Here is a 14426-nt window from a genome sequence, read left to right on the forward strand (position 1 = left end):
CAGGCCACAGGGATGCCTGGAGCTGGGAGCGGCCCTGCATAGCACTGCCTGCGGAGTCTTCAGTGCATGTGCGTTTCTGTCTCCTTTACTGAACTGTGAGCGCCTCAGGCGGGGCCTTCCATCTGCCAGTTTATCCCTGGAATGTATCTCAGTGCTTGGCAGAGGATAAGCATTACATGTTGGATACATTAATTGATCCTAAGATTCTAAGCACTAAATTTTACGAGAAGTAGCAAAAATGACCTGAATATAGTCGCACTGTATCTGTTCAATGATCCAGACAGCTGACTCCCTGGGCTTACGCCTTCATAACGCTGGAACCCCCTCCCGCTTTGTTCCTCTCCCTCTTGCAGCCGATGGGATCAGAGCGGATGGAGATGCGGAAGCGGCAGATGCCCCTCGCCCAGGACGCACCAGGCGCCGCCCCAGGCCAGCCAGGAGCGGGGAGTCGCGGGTCCAACGCATGCTGCTTCTGCTGGTGCTGCTGTTGTAGCTGCTCATGGTAAGGTTTCAGACTTTTTAATTAATGTGCCCCTGACTGGGAAGTGTAATGTGCTCCTGACTGGGAAGTGGCACCTGTGAATAGTGGTGGTAGCTTACGGTTAATTCAGTAAGTGTTTTTTAAGCAGCTACTATATGCCTGACACAGAGGGACACCCCAGAAATAACAACAGGCTACATCTGACTACCTCTTAAGGGGCTTATGCTCAGATCCCTCAAATCAGGCCACCGTGTGTTAAACAACTAAAGAACAACCTCCGGCGGTTCACGATTGACTATCAACATTTGGGCAGAAATGGTTAGAAAGAATTGAACTAGGGGCTCTCCTGGGGTAATGAAGGCTTAGGATCTAAGATGGGTCTTAAAGGTTAAGACGATGAAGTAAAGGGAGCCTGGATTTTACCTTCTGCTGCTTCCATTTCATAAATTTTGTTTTGTAATAAAGAGAAATGTCAAAATATGTGTTTCAAATAGAGACAAATATTAAAATATATGCTAACTTACTGGGTAGAGAAAGACACACAGACAGTCATTGCTTTAAAAACGATGTAAAACATCCGTGACCCTTTGAGTAGCTGTTAAAGGTCTGGAGAAAAGGGATAATTTACACCTAAAAATCATGGGAACTTTAAGTTACATCTTTGGAATCTTGGATATGAAAAGTGCTTAGTGCCAGCCAAATCTGTGAACCATTTTCGGCAATCAAATCATCCTAAATTTATGTAGGCTTGGCAATAAGTTAGACCAAGACCTCACTGTCCTGTGGAAAAGAAGAAAAACTGATATTGGACTGATCACGGACCGCGAAATGGAACTAACAGAACTGATCCCCGGGAAGGAGATTGGAGGCTGAAAATGAAATGCCCGGGGAAGTTTGGTGGCTCCTGCCCAACTCAGGCTACTATTCATTTCCAAGAAGTTCCAATCTGGTGGAAGGGACACAGCAGTAGAACATCCACCAGGGGGATCCCGATACTGATGGTCTTTTCATTCCCACAGCAAGAGGAAACATGTGGCTGGGGCTGACAGCTAGGCAGTGTCAAGGTGAGACTTCAGCCCTGGTAGGACTCTGGACAGCTCTGCAGGAAGCCAGAGGAGAGGCACTGGTGGTAGGCAGAGGAGATGCGTGGGTGTCCAGGGCCTGCCCTAGAGGAGGAAGACACTAGTGGTGGCCAGACTGCGTTTAGGGGCCTATATTCTCAATCTGCCAGTAGGTCTCAGTGCAGAAACGAGACGATCCTCCTAGAGATGTGCAGGATGTCCGAGTGCAGGTGAGACTCCAGCTGATGTTCAAACCTTCCCCTCCTTTCTCTGCTGCCTCGTGCGCAGGGTGTGGGAGGCGGCTGACATGCTGACCTGAACAGCATATTGTCCCGGGATAGTGTAAGGCTAGAGGGCGGGGCATGTCCCAGAGCAGGCTCCTCCTACAGATAACAAGTAGGACAAATAAAATAATCTGTACCTAGACACTATCATCACCACCATAGCCAACACTTCTGTAGCACTTAGGTGTGTGTAGAAGAGACAATAGAGCAATGTCTTCAAAGTGCTGGAGAAAAGTAACTGAAAACTAAGTCAAACCATAATTCAAGAGTGTGGGTAAAATAAGACATTCTCAGACATACGAAGGCCAACCAAGTTTACTGCCTGCAAACCTAAAAGAACTGAAGAAAGGGCCTAGTTCAGAGGGATAAAAGGGAACCCAGAGGAAAGACCCAGGAAACAAGTAACAGTTGTAGCTACAACGGGGTCAAATATTGATATAAAATGTGGCACTGAATTTTGTGTTAAAAAAGTGTGAAACCAAAGCTGTAAACAGTCTCATGTCAATGACAGAGAAATCAAATAATTCAGACTTTCTTAGAAAAAATTGTTATAAGAAAATTTTCTTTCAAAAGCAATGTTATTCATAATTAGTCCAAAAATACACCCTATCGTTTTAACATCAGTGAAAGACAATAAATCTAGAAAACCTTACCAACACGTGACAAAAGTGGCATCAGCAAAGGAGAAAATGAACTATTCAGTAAATAGCAGGATACTTGGTGTTTGGGTACCAACTCATCCCCACTGATAGGATTTTCTCAGTTTTAGCACTGAAAAGTCCCACAGCCCAGAAAACCTGAAAACGCTAGGCAAACCAGGAAAATTGGTCATCCTGCTTGGTATCCAAATATATAAAAATATATTTATATTCCTACATAGCACCATGTACAAAAATCAATTCCCACCTTTAAAAAAAGATCAGCTGGGTGCGGTGGCTCACGCCTGTAATCCCAGCACTTTGGGAGGCCGACGCAGGAGGATCACAAGGCAGGCCGATCAAGAGATCAAGACCACCCCGGACAACATGGTGAAACCCCGTTTCTACTAAAAATACAACAATTAGTCAGGCACGGTGGCAGGCACCTGTAATCCCAGCTACTCGGGAAGCTGAGGCAGGAGAATTACTTGAACCCAGGGGGCGGAGGTTGCAGTGAGCCAAGATTACGCCACTGCACTCCAGCCTGGGCAGCAGTGAGACTCCATCTCAAAAAAAAAAGAAAAAAAAAAGGGAATGAGTGACCCAGCACTTTGGGAAGCCGAGGTGGGCGGATCACCTGAGGTCAGGAGTTCAGGACCAGCCTGGTTAACATGGTGAAACCCCGTCTGTACTAAAAAAAAATACAAAAAATTAGCCAGGCATGGTGGTACATGCTTGTAATCCCAGCTACTTGGGAAGCTGAGGTGGGAGAATCACTTGAACCCAGGAGATGGAGGCTGCAATGAGCTGAGATTGCACCATTGCACTCCAGCCTGGGCAATAAGAGCGAAACTCTGTATCGGGAAAAAAAAAAAAAAAAAGAATGAAGCCTTGACACCGCCAAAATATAGCATGAACTGTGAAAACATTATGCTAAGTGAAAGAAACTAGATATGAAAGACCACATATTTTATTATTCCACTTACATGAAACGTCCAGAATAGGTAAATTCAAAGAGACAGAAAGTAGATTAGCAGTTGCCTATGAGTAAGGAAGATGGAGTTACTGCTAATGTGTAGAGTTCTTTCTGGGGATGATGAAATGTTCCAACATCATGGCAATAGTTATACCACTCTGTAAATATACTAAAAGCCATGGAATTATACGGTTCAATTTGGCAACTTGTATAGTATGCAAATAATATCTTTTTTTTTTTTTTTTTTTTTTTTGCAGTGGAATCTTGCTCTGTCACCCAGGCTAGAGCGCAGTGGTGTGATCTCGGCTCACTGCAACTTAAGCCTCCCGGGTTCCAGCGATTCTCCTGCCTCAACCTCACAAGTAGCTGGGATTACAGGTGCACACCACCACGCCCAGCTAATTTTTGTATTTTTAGTAGAGATGGGGTTTCTCCATGTTGGCCAGACAGGTCTCGAACTCCTGACCCCAGGTGATCTGCCCGCCTCAGCCTTCCAAAGTGCTGGGATTACAGGTGTGAGCCATCAGGCCAGCCACATTATATCTTAATAAAGCTATTCTTAAAATATGTTTAACAAAAGATACTAAAAATAAAACGAAAAGATAAAACATACTCAGATAAGATAGTTACAGTGCAATTAACAAGTAATTCATATCTAGGATAAATAACATTAAAATACATTAATAAATAAGAACCAAAAGAGTCAGCAAATGAAATGGAACAGAAAATAATCTGCTTGTATTTCCTACCAATAAGGATCAGAAAAATGAAAGTTAAATATACACCCTTTTAAAACCTATACCCTGGCAGATCACCTGAGCCCAGGAGCTCGAGAACAGCCTGGGCAACATGGTGAAACACCGTCTTTACAAAAAGCACAAAAATTGGCTGGGCATGGTGGCTCACACCTGTAATCTCAGTACTTTGGGAGGCCAAGGCAGGTGGATCACCTGAGGTCGGGAATTGGAAACCAGCCTTACCAACATGGAGAACCTCATCTCTACTAAAAATACAAAATTAACCAGGCATGGTGGCACATGCCCATAATCCCAGCTACTCAGGAGGCTGAGGCAGAAGAATCGCTTGAACCTGGGAGGCAGAGGTTTCGGTGAGCCGAAATCGCACCATTGCGCTTCAGCCTAGGCAAACAAGAGCAAAACTCCATCTCCAAAAAATAAATAAGTAAAACACAAAAATTAGCCAGGCATGGTGGCGCACACCTGTAGTCCCAGCTACTCAGGAGGCTGAGGTGGGAGGATCGCTGGAGCCCAGGGAGGTTGAGGCTGCAGTGAATTATATTGTGCCATTGCACTCCATTGTGTGTAAAAGAGTGAGACTCTGTCTGAAAAACAAAAAAAAAGAAAAAAAGAAAGAAAAGGAAAACCTATACCCTGGAAAAACTTCTCAGACCCCTGCAATAAAAGGAGACATGTATGAGAGGATTCACTACAGCATTCATCTGAGTGAGAAAAATTGAAAATGGTTCTAAAGGGCATAGACAGGAGAATGGATGAATATACTGTGGTATAGTTATACAATCCACTACCATACAGCATTTAAATTCATATACTAGAAAAACAAAACTAAACAAATAAATAGGTTAGGCGTGGTGGCTCACGCCTCTAATCCCAGCACTTTGGGAGGCCAAGGCAGAAAGATTGCTTGAGCCCAGGAGTTCGAGACTAGCTGAGGCAACATAGCAAGACCATGTCTCCACTGAAAAAAAAAAAAAGTGAGCTAGGCATGGTGGCATGTGCCTGTAGTCCCAGCTACTCTAGAAGCTGAGGCGGAAGGATCACTTGAACCCAGTTCAAGGCTGCAGTGAGCTATGATCATGCTACTGCACTTCAGCCTGGGCAACAGAGTGAGACCTTGTCTCAGAAATAAATAAATTCATATGCTAGAGGGACAAAAAACAAATTACAAAGCAATATATGTTACATAATTACATTTATACTATGTTTAAAAATACATTTATGAATATAATATAGTAGCATCACTATGAATTGGAATGGTAAACAGTAAGTTAAAAATGGTGGCTCTCTCTAGGGTAAAGAGAGGAAGAAATGAGATGGGAAAAGTACAGAGCAAACTTCAACTGTTTAAGTAGTGAATTTCCTTTTTTTTTTTTTTACCACACTTTTGAGATTTATCCATATTAATATACATAGTCAAGTCAATTTTCGAGAAAGGTAAATGGCAATTTGTTTTCTAAGTACTTGTGAATCTTTCTCAACATTTTGCTCTAAGGCCTTCCGGTATTTAGTGTTATAAGGGAAGGCATGCTGATTCTTGTTTTCTTGAATATAAAGTTTTTTTTCCTTTCTAGTAAGTTTTCTCTTTATCACTCAAAATTTTACCCAAATGTATCTGGCCGTGGGTCCTCTTTTACTGAAAATTCCTAAAACACAGCGAGCTACTATAGACATCATCTAGTTCTGCTGTAATAATAGCAGTGGACCAAGGTAAAGAAAACTTCACAAAAAAAAATTCTTCTCGTTTTCAAAAACACATTGTCTCTTTAAAACATTCTTTTTTTTTTTTTTTTTGAGACGGAGTCTCGCTCTGTCACCCAGGCTGGAGTGCAGTGGCCAGATCTCAGCTCACTACAAGCTCCGCCTCCCGGGTTTTTACGCCATTCTCCTGCCTCAGCCTCCCAAGTAGCTGGGACTACAGGCGCCGCCACCTCGCCCGGCTAGTTTTTTGTATTTTTTTTAGTAGAGACGGGGTTTCACCGGGTTAGCCAGGATGGTCTCGATCTCCTAACCTCGTGATCCGCCCGTCTCGGCCTCCCAAAGTGCTGGGATTACAGGCTTGAGCCACCGCGCCCGGCTTCTTTAAAACATTCTTACTTGAAATGAGGCAAAAAGTATATCAAAGCTTAAATAAGTTTGCATTATTTAGTTTGCAGTAGAGCTTCTGGTTCTCTGAGGACTCTCCTGTCAAACTCATCTCTTTTTTTCTCTGTTTTTTCATACCCACTGAGCAGTAATGTGTTCTGCTTACAAAAGAAGCCTTGGAAGTCATGCAGACAGCGTACCACTCAGATGCCTCTCAAGTTTTTTTTGGTTGGATTTTTTTTTAAAGAAGCCATTATTTACTGAAACTTTTTAGCCCTGACATCATGAAAGAAGGAAGTCAAAAGGGTTCCTGCATTTCTAATGATTTTGCCTTTAAAGAAAAACAGAGCTACACGCACACACGCACACACATACACACACTGAAAATTTATAAAACAGATGTGCTAAAAACAGACTGAAAAACTTTTATAAAATAAAGTGTTAAGAAAAGATATAATAAAGAATATAGAAAATACAGCAGCAACAAGATAAAGAAAATCCCAGTTGTCAGTGATAACATCCATTTTTAAGTTGATAGGATGCCAGGAGCATTCCTGCTAAAATCATAAATAAGGTGAAATGTCCACAATCTCTACTACTACTTAACAATGTATTTGGCCGGGTGTGATGGCTTACGCCTGTAATCCCAACACTTTGGGAGGCCGAGGTGGGCAGATCACAAGGTCAGGAATTCGAGACCAGCCTGACCAACATGGTGAAACCCCATCTCTACTAAAAATACAAAAATTAGCCGGGCGTGGTGGCGTGCACCTGTAATCCCAGCTACTCAGGAGGCTGAGGGAAGAGAATTGCTTGAACCCAGGAGGCGGAGGTTGTAGTGAGCTGAAATCACGCCACTGCACTCCAGCCTGGGCAACAGAGCAAGACCCTGTCTCAAAAAAAAAAAATGTATTTTAGGTGTTAGCTAATTAGACAAGAAAAACAATTAGAGGCCTGAGAATTGGAATAAAAAGGTAAAATTCTTCCTGTTTGCAGATGAAATCCCAAGAGAATTATAGCTGTAACTGATACAAATACAGAAGAATTCAGAAATAGGAAGGATATAAAATTATCATTAAAGTAATATTCTTTAGGCCTCAGATCTTAAAATAAAGAACACTTCCATTTCAATAATAAAATGCAAATAAATCAATTTAGAAATAGTCAAAAGATCTGAATATACATCTCTCCAAAGAAGAGGTACACAGAGCTAGTAAATGCATGAAAAGATGTTCCACATCAGTAGTCATTAGCAAAATGCAAATCAAAACCACAATGAAATACCACTTCACACCCACTTACGAAGCTAGAATAAAAAAGACAACAGTAACTGTTGGCAAGGACATGGAGAAATTAGATCCCTCAAATATTACCATGTGAAATGGTGCAATTGCTTTGTAAAATAGTTTGGGAGTTCCTCAAAATGTTAAATCTCAAGTTACCATATGACTCAGCAGTTCTACTCCGAGGTTTTTACTTAAGGAATAAGAAACACAAATATATGTTTGCACGTACTTGCACAGGAATGTGCATAGCAGCATGATTCATGCAGCCAAAATGTGGAAACAACTCGAATGTCTATCTGCTGATGAATGGATAAACGAAATGTGATGTGTCTATCCAAACAATGAGATGTTATTCAACTGGAAAAAGAAACGAAGTGCCGATACATGCTACGGCATGGGTTAAGTGCAAAAACATTATGCCAAGTGAAAGGAGACAGCCAGCAAAGATCACATACCGTAGGTTCCAGAACGGGCAGATCTATAGAGACAGGAAGCGGATTCGTGCTTGCCTAGGGCTGGTAGAGTGGGGAGATACCGGTGATAAGCGGTGACTGCTTACTGGTGGGGTTTCTTTTGGGGGTGATGACAATGTTCTGGACTTAGATGGCAGGGATGGTTGCACAACTTTGTGAGTATACTAAAAACCACTGAATTGTACACTCTAAACAGATAAACTTGGCGGCATATGAATGATAGCTCAATCAAGTGATTAAGAAAGTGGCCGGGCGCGGTGGCTCATGCCTGTAATCCTAGCACTTTGGGAGGTCCAGGTGGGTGGATCACTTGAGGTCAGGAGTTCAAAACCAGCCTGGCCAACATGGTGAAACCAAATACAAAAATTAGCCGGGCGTGTTGGTGCATGCCTGTAGTCCCAGCTACTCAGGAGACTGAGGCACAAGAATCACTTGAACCCAGGAGGCAGTTTGCAGTGAGCTGAGATAGTGCCACAGCACTGCAGCCTGGGCAGCAGAGCAAGACTTCGTCTCAAAAAAAAAAAAAAAATAGCATTCATGTTACAAACAATAACCAGTTAAAAGATGAGATAAAAGTATAAATTCCATTTACAGTAACAACAAAAATACTTGGAATAAGTTTACAGACAAATGTACAGAATGTGTATAAGAAAACAAACTCTTTAGAGAAATACATAGATTTTGATTATGCACTTTCCTAGTTTTCTCTACTACTTTTGTATATGTGCCTATAAATATATGAAGCCTCCATTTTGACTGGAAACAAAGCCTAGAGGATGTATACTTTTTTAAGATACAAAAAATGAAATGAAACCCCGTAACATTCCTGACAGTCTTACTTTTTACTATTTTCATTTTTTTAATTTTTGTATTAAATAGAGACAGGGTCTTGCTATGATGCCCAGGTTGGTCTTAAACTCCTGGCCTCAAGTGATCCTCCTGCCTTGGCCTCCCAAAGTGCTGGGATTACAGGCATGAGCCACCATGCCCAAACCTTTTTTACTATTTTCTAATGAATCTGTTTTTATTTAAAAAATCATTATTCTAAGTATAATTGAACACAATAATTTCTAACTCTTTCTCAACAGTAGAAACCACAATGTTACAATTTACATTTCTAGTATCTTACTGTCATGCTTTTGGTTTGCTTGGGAAAACTAACTGGAGTCATTTTCTTTTCCAAGCAGAGGAAGAAATTCTATTAATACTTCGGGATCTGAAGTTATCTTTAAAATATTTGTAAAAAATCTTTTCTTGGCAGAGACTGAGCTGTCAACATGTGAATGTCTTTTTTTTGCAGTCTCACTGTTAGAAACCAGGAAGATCAGAGGCCCACAATAGCTTCCCACGAACTCAGAGCAGACCTTCCAACCTGGGAAGAAAGGTGAAATCGCACGTTTCTTTACCTCACTAAACTAACAGAAATACTAACCTTTCTTTTCTTTGCCTTGTATGTTTCAACAGAAACGCACACTTTCTCTACTTGCAATTTAGTAACATCCAATCATTATGTGGCCTCACATTCCTCCCCTGCAGAATTCCATTTAATTCATCGTGTGACAGGGAGAGAAATCAGTTCTATTATTAGTCTAATCCCTTTGCTAATTGCAAATACAAATAGATGCTTTCTAACAAAACATATTATTTTATTTTTATATAATATACTTTTAAAAATAAAAGTATGTTATATAATAAACGGTGGCCGGGCACGGTGGCTCACACCTGTAATCCCAGCACTTTGGAAGGTCGAAGTGTGTGGATCACCCGAAGTCAGGAGTTTGAGACCAGCCTGGCCAACATGGTGAAACCCCTTTTCATTAAAATATAAAAATTAGCGGGGCGTGGTAGCACACGCCTGTAATCCCAGCTGTTCAGAAGGCTGAGGCAGGAAGAATTGCTTGAACCCCGGAGACGGAGGTTGCAGTGAGCCAAGACTGCACCACTGCACCCCAGCCTAGGAGACAGAGCAAGACTCCATCTCAATAAATGAATAAATAAATAAATAAATAAAATGAAAGGGAGAGGGAGAAAGAAAAAGCTATAGATGCTTGCCAAAAATTAAATGGTATATAAGTAAAGAAAGTGATCTAACCTCTAAGAGAGTAAACACTGTTAACACATTTCTTTTTTTTTTTTTTTTTTTTGGAGATGGAGTCTAGCTCTGTCGCCCAGGCTGGAGTGCAGTGGTGTGATCTTGACTCACTGCAACCTCTGCCTCCCGGGTTCAAGTGATTCTCATGCCTCAGCCTCCCAAGCAGCTGGGATTACAGGTACCCACCACCACACCTGGCTAATTTTTGTATTTTTAGTAGAGATGGGGTTTCACCATGTTGGCCAGGCTGGTCTTGAACTCCTGACCTCAGGTGATCTGCCCGCCTCAGCCTCCCAAAGTGCTAGGATTACAAGCGTGAGCCACTGTGCCCAGCCTGTTAACACATTTCTTAAAAAAAATGACCTGGAAGATTTGAAAACAAACAAAATAGAAGTTTTAAAAATGAAATATTATTGTTCAAATTGTTTTAAAATTGATGATTGAAATAAAAGATTAGATACAGCTAAATAAATAGTGAACCTGAAGGTATCCAAAAAGACCCATATAACAAGGAGATTGAAATACAGTTTGAGTATCCCTTATCCAAAATGCTTGGAACTAGAAATGTTTCAGATTTCAGATTTTTTCAGATTTCAGAATATTTGCATTATACTTACCAGTGGCTCACACCTGTAATCCCAGCACTTTGGGAAGCCAAGGTGGGTGGATCACCCGAGGTCAGGAGTTCCAGACCAGCCTGGCCAACATGGTGAAATCGCATCTCTACTAAAAATACAAAAAAGTAGCCGGGTGTGGTAGTGAGCACCTGTAATCCCAGCTCCTTGGGAGGCTGAGGCAGGAGAATCGCTTGAACCTGGGAGGCGGAGGTTGCAGTGAGTCGAGATCATGCCATTGCACTCCAGCCTGGGCTACAGAGAGAGACTCTGTCTTAAAAAAATAAAATAAATAAATAAATAAAAACTAAAGACTACATTTTTCAGGGTTACATACATACATTTAAAACTATGGAAACAAAATAAAAGAGATATTAAGGATCGTTATTAAGCTATGTTTTCTGATCTCGATACAATTATGACAGAAGTAAGAATTAACTCAAAGGGGTAACCCCAAAGTCAAGTATAGCAGTTCCCTAGGGGACGAAGCTGGGAGACAGTAGCAAGTAGAAGTAGCACCAAAATAAATGCAACATTGTCAGTGCTGTTCTGGTTCTTAAGGAAAATAGCCCATTCATAAGTGTTCATTTACACTGGAGACGCGGAAAGGTGGATGGGAGGGTGGGAGGTAGGTAAGGGATGAGAAATTACCTGATGATTACAATGCACACTATCCCATTGATGGCTACGCTAAAAACACAGGCTTCACCACTGTGCAGTGTATCCATGTAACAATGTATCCATGCACTTGCACCCCCAATTATATTTTTTAAATGTTTGTAATTTTTTTTTAAAAGTGAGTCAGATGCAGTGGCTCACACCTGTAATCCCAGCACTCTGGGAGGCCAAGGTGGGTGGATCGCTTAAGCCTAAGAGTTTGAGACCAGCCTAGGCAACATAGTAAGACCTGACTCCACAAAGAATACAAAAAATTAGCTGGGCATGGTGGCACCTGCCTGTAGTCCCTGCTACTTGGGAGGCCAAGGAGAGAGAATCATATGAGCATAGTAAGCCGAGGCTGCAGTAAGCTGTGATCACCCCACTGCACTCCAGCCTTGGCAACAAAGCGAGACTCTCAAAAAAAAAAAAAAAAAAAAAGTGTTCATTTTGTTGTCACCTTTGGACAGTACAGCGGTGGCATTTATAACTTGCATTTATATTACATATATTCTCTTTCTCAAATATTACATAATTTTAAAATACATTAAGCACACACTTGCTCTGTTGTTCTAGAGGTTTAATGTTGTCAAACCTGACTTAGTTCTGTTGTAGTACAGAACTCATCACAGGTGATTAGGAAGTTTTGGGTCAGATGGTTGTAGGATTTTTCTTTACATTTATAGTTTTAAAAATATTGCAAGATGTGCCCAGTTGTAAACAAGCATGTTCTTAGCAGTTATTATAGCAACTTGGTTTGCAAGCCTTTTGGTATGCAATCCAGCAAACAATGTGAAAGTATCATATTCATGTGTTTTTCCCAAAGGCTTGAAGAAAGGAGAACAGCTCTTCTCCTTCCTAAAAGGGCCTAAATGCATATATTTCTCATTCTTGGAGGAGGAAAAGATACATTTCTAATGATGAAATTCCAATTAACTACCACTAACAGTTCCCCTATGCCCCTTCTCTTTTGGTCTCCACGAAGCCCTGCTCCTACTCTGGAAGAAGTCAATGCCTGGGCTCAGTCATTCGACAAATTAATGGTCACTCCAGCAGGAAGGAATGCATTCCGTGAATTCCTCCGAACAGAATTCAGTGAAGAAAATATGCTCTTCTGGATGGCCTGTGAGGAACTGAAAAAGGAAGCTAATAAAAACATTATTGAAGAGAAAGCAAGGATAATCTATGAAGACTACATTTCTATACTTTCTCCTAAGGAGGTATGTGACCACGAAATGCCTTCTCCCAAGGCTGATGGTAAAAGTATTAACTTGGTGCAAAAGCAACTGCCACAGGCCGGGCACGTTGGGTCACGCCTGTAATCCCAGCACTTTGGGAGGCTGAGGCGGGCAGATCACCTGAGGTCAGGAGTTGGAGACCAGCCTGACCAACATGGTGAAACCCCGTCTCTACCAAAAATACAAAAATTAGCCTGGTGTGGTCACGGGTGCCTGTAATCCCAGCTGCTTGGGAGGCTGAGGCAGGAGAATCACTTGAACCTAGGAGGCAGAGGTTGCAATGAGCTGAGATTGCGCCACTGCACTCCAGCCTGGGTGACAAGAGCGAAACTCCATCTCAAAAAACTAAACAAAAGTAATCATCTTTTTTTTCTTTTTTTCTTTTTTGAGACAGAGTCTCACTCTGTCGCCCAGGCTGGAGTGCAATGCTACGACCTTGGCTCAGTGCAACCTCTGCCTCCCGGGTTCAAGTGATTCTTCTGCCTCAGCCTCCAGAGTAGTTGGATTATAGGTACGCACCACCACGCCTGGCTAATTTTTGTATTTTTAGTAGAGACAGGGTTTCACCATGTTGGCCAGAATGGTCTTGATCTCTTGACCTCATGATCCACCCACCTTGGCCTCCCAAAGTGCTGGGATTACAGGCATAAGCCACTGTGCCTGGCCTCGCCATTACTTTTAACTTTTTCCAGAAAAATGCACAAAAGTTTTCACAGATTTCAGAGGACACTTGGAGCCCTTCTGCAGGTCCACAGTCAAAGGGATCTGCATACCGTGAATGCGGGTGCAGCTGTTTTCTACATTTTGCAGTTGCTGTTCTGGGTCAAGCTGAACATGACCAAACAGCTGCACCCTCATTCACAGCATTCAGATCCCTTTGACTGTGGACCTGCAGAGGGGCTGCAAGTGTCCTCTGAAATCTGTGAAAACTTTTGTGCATTTTTCTGGAAAAAGTATCCCCTGGAGTCTGCATTTGATGGTGAACACTGTTTACAAACATTACACCCTAAGAAGTTCCTTTAAATAAAATTATCTTGTTATTCTGAGAAAAATATTGTCTTTAGGTATCTTGATGTTACAGGGCAGCAGCATCACAGATGTGATACTGATGCGGAAAAGGTTTTCCCCAGGCTGGCCTTTTCACATTCAAGAAATTATCAGTTGAATGAGATTGGGCAAGTTTCCACCTGTCAGAGTTTCAGTTACTTCAGATCTAAAATGTAGGAGGTCAGGCCTGGCACAGTGGCTCACTTCTGTAATCCCAGCACTTTGGGAGGCCGAAGCAGATGGATCACCTGAGGTCAGGAGTTCGAGACCAGCCTGGCCAAACACGGTGAAACCCCTTCTCTACTAAAAATACAAAAACTTAGCCGGGTGTGGTGGCGTTCACCTGTAATCCCAGCTACTCAGGAGGCTGAGGCAGGAGAATCGCTTCAACCTGGGAGGCGGAGGTTGCAGTGAGTAGAGATTGCGTCATTGCACTCCAGCCTGGGCAACAAGAGCAAAACTCCACCTCAAAAAAATAGTAATAACAAAATTTAGGAGGTCAGATTGTTCTCACAATTGGGTGCCCTGCAGCTCTAATTATAAAACTATTGGTTATTTCCTACTATGTGCTGACAGGAATGTCAGGTTGAAGAAGCAGGGCCTCTCCTGTCATGGAGCTCCTGGAGATGTGGGCAGACAGACCAGGACCCCTGGCCACACGCTCAGCACTCACTGGGGCTCGGGGGTGAGCCATCCACAAACGGGTGGGTGAGAATGAGAAAAATACTCAAGGAGGCTA

The 14426-nt window shown here is 42.3% G+C and overlaps 1 protein-coding gene across 3 annotated transcripts in view; it reads left to right on the plus strand.

Moving 5' to 3' along the window:
* Positions 1–14426, plus strand: part of RGS20 (regulator of G protein signaling 20) — an 80350-nt gene that overhangs the window by 62740 nt on the left and 3184 nt on the right. For all 3 annotated transcript variants that reach the window (XM_028852673.2, XM_015145376.3, XM_015145374.3), the window contains 3 exons: positions 354–502; positions 9340–9423; positions 12388–12622. In XM_028852673.2, coding sequence (XP_028708506.1) covers positions 354–502; positions 9340–9423; positions 12388–12622 — 468 coding nt within the window. The remainder of the gene's footprint in view (positions 1–353; positions 503–9339; positions 9424–12387; positions 12623–14426) is intronic.

The sequence above is a fragment of the Macaca mulatta genome, chromosome 8, assembly GCF_049350105.2.
Source record: "Macaca mulatta isolate MMU2019108-1 chromosome 8, T2T-MMU8v2.0, whole genome shotgun sequence".
NCBI classification, from domain to species: domain Eukaryota; kingdom Metazoa; phylum Chordata; class Mammalia; order Primates; family Cercopithecidae; genus Macaca; species Macaca mulatta.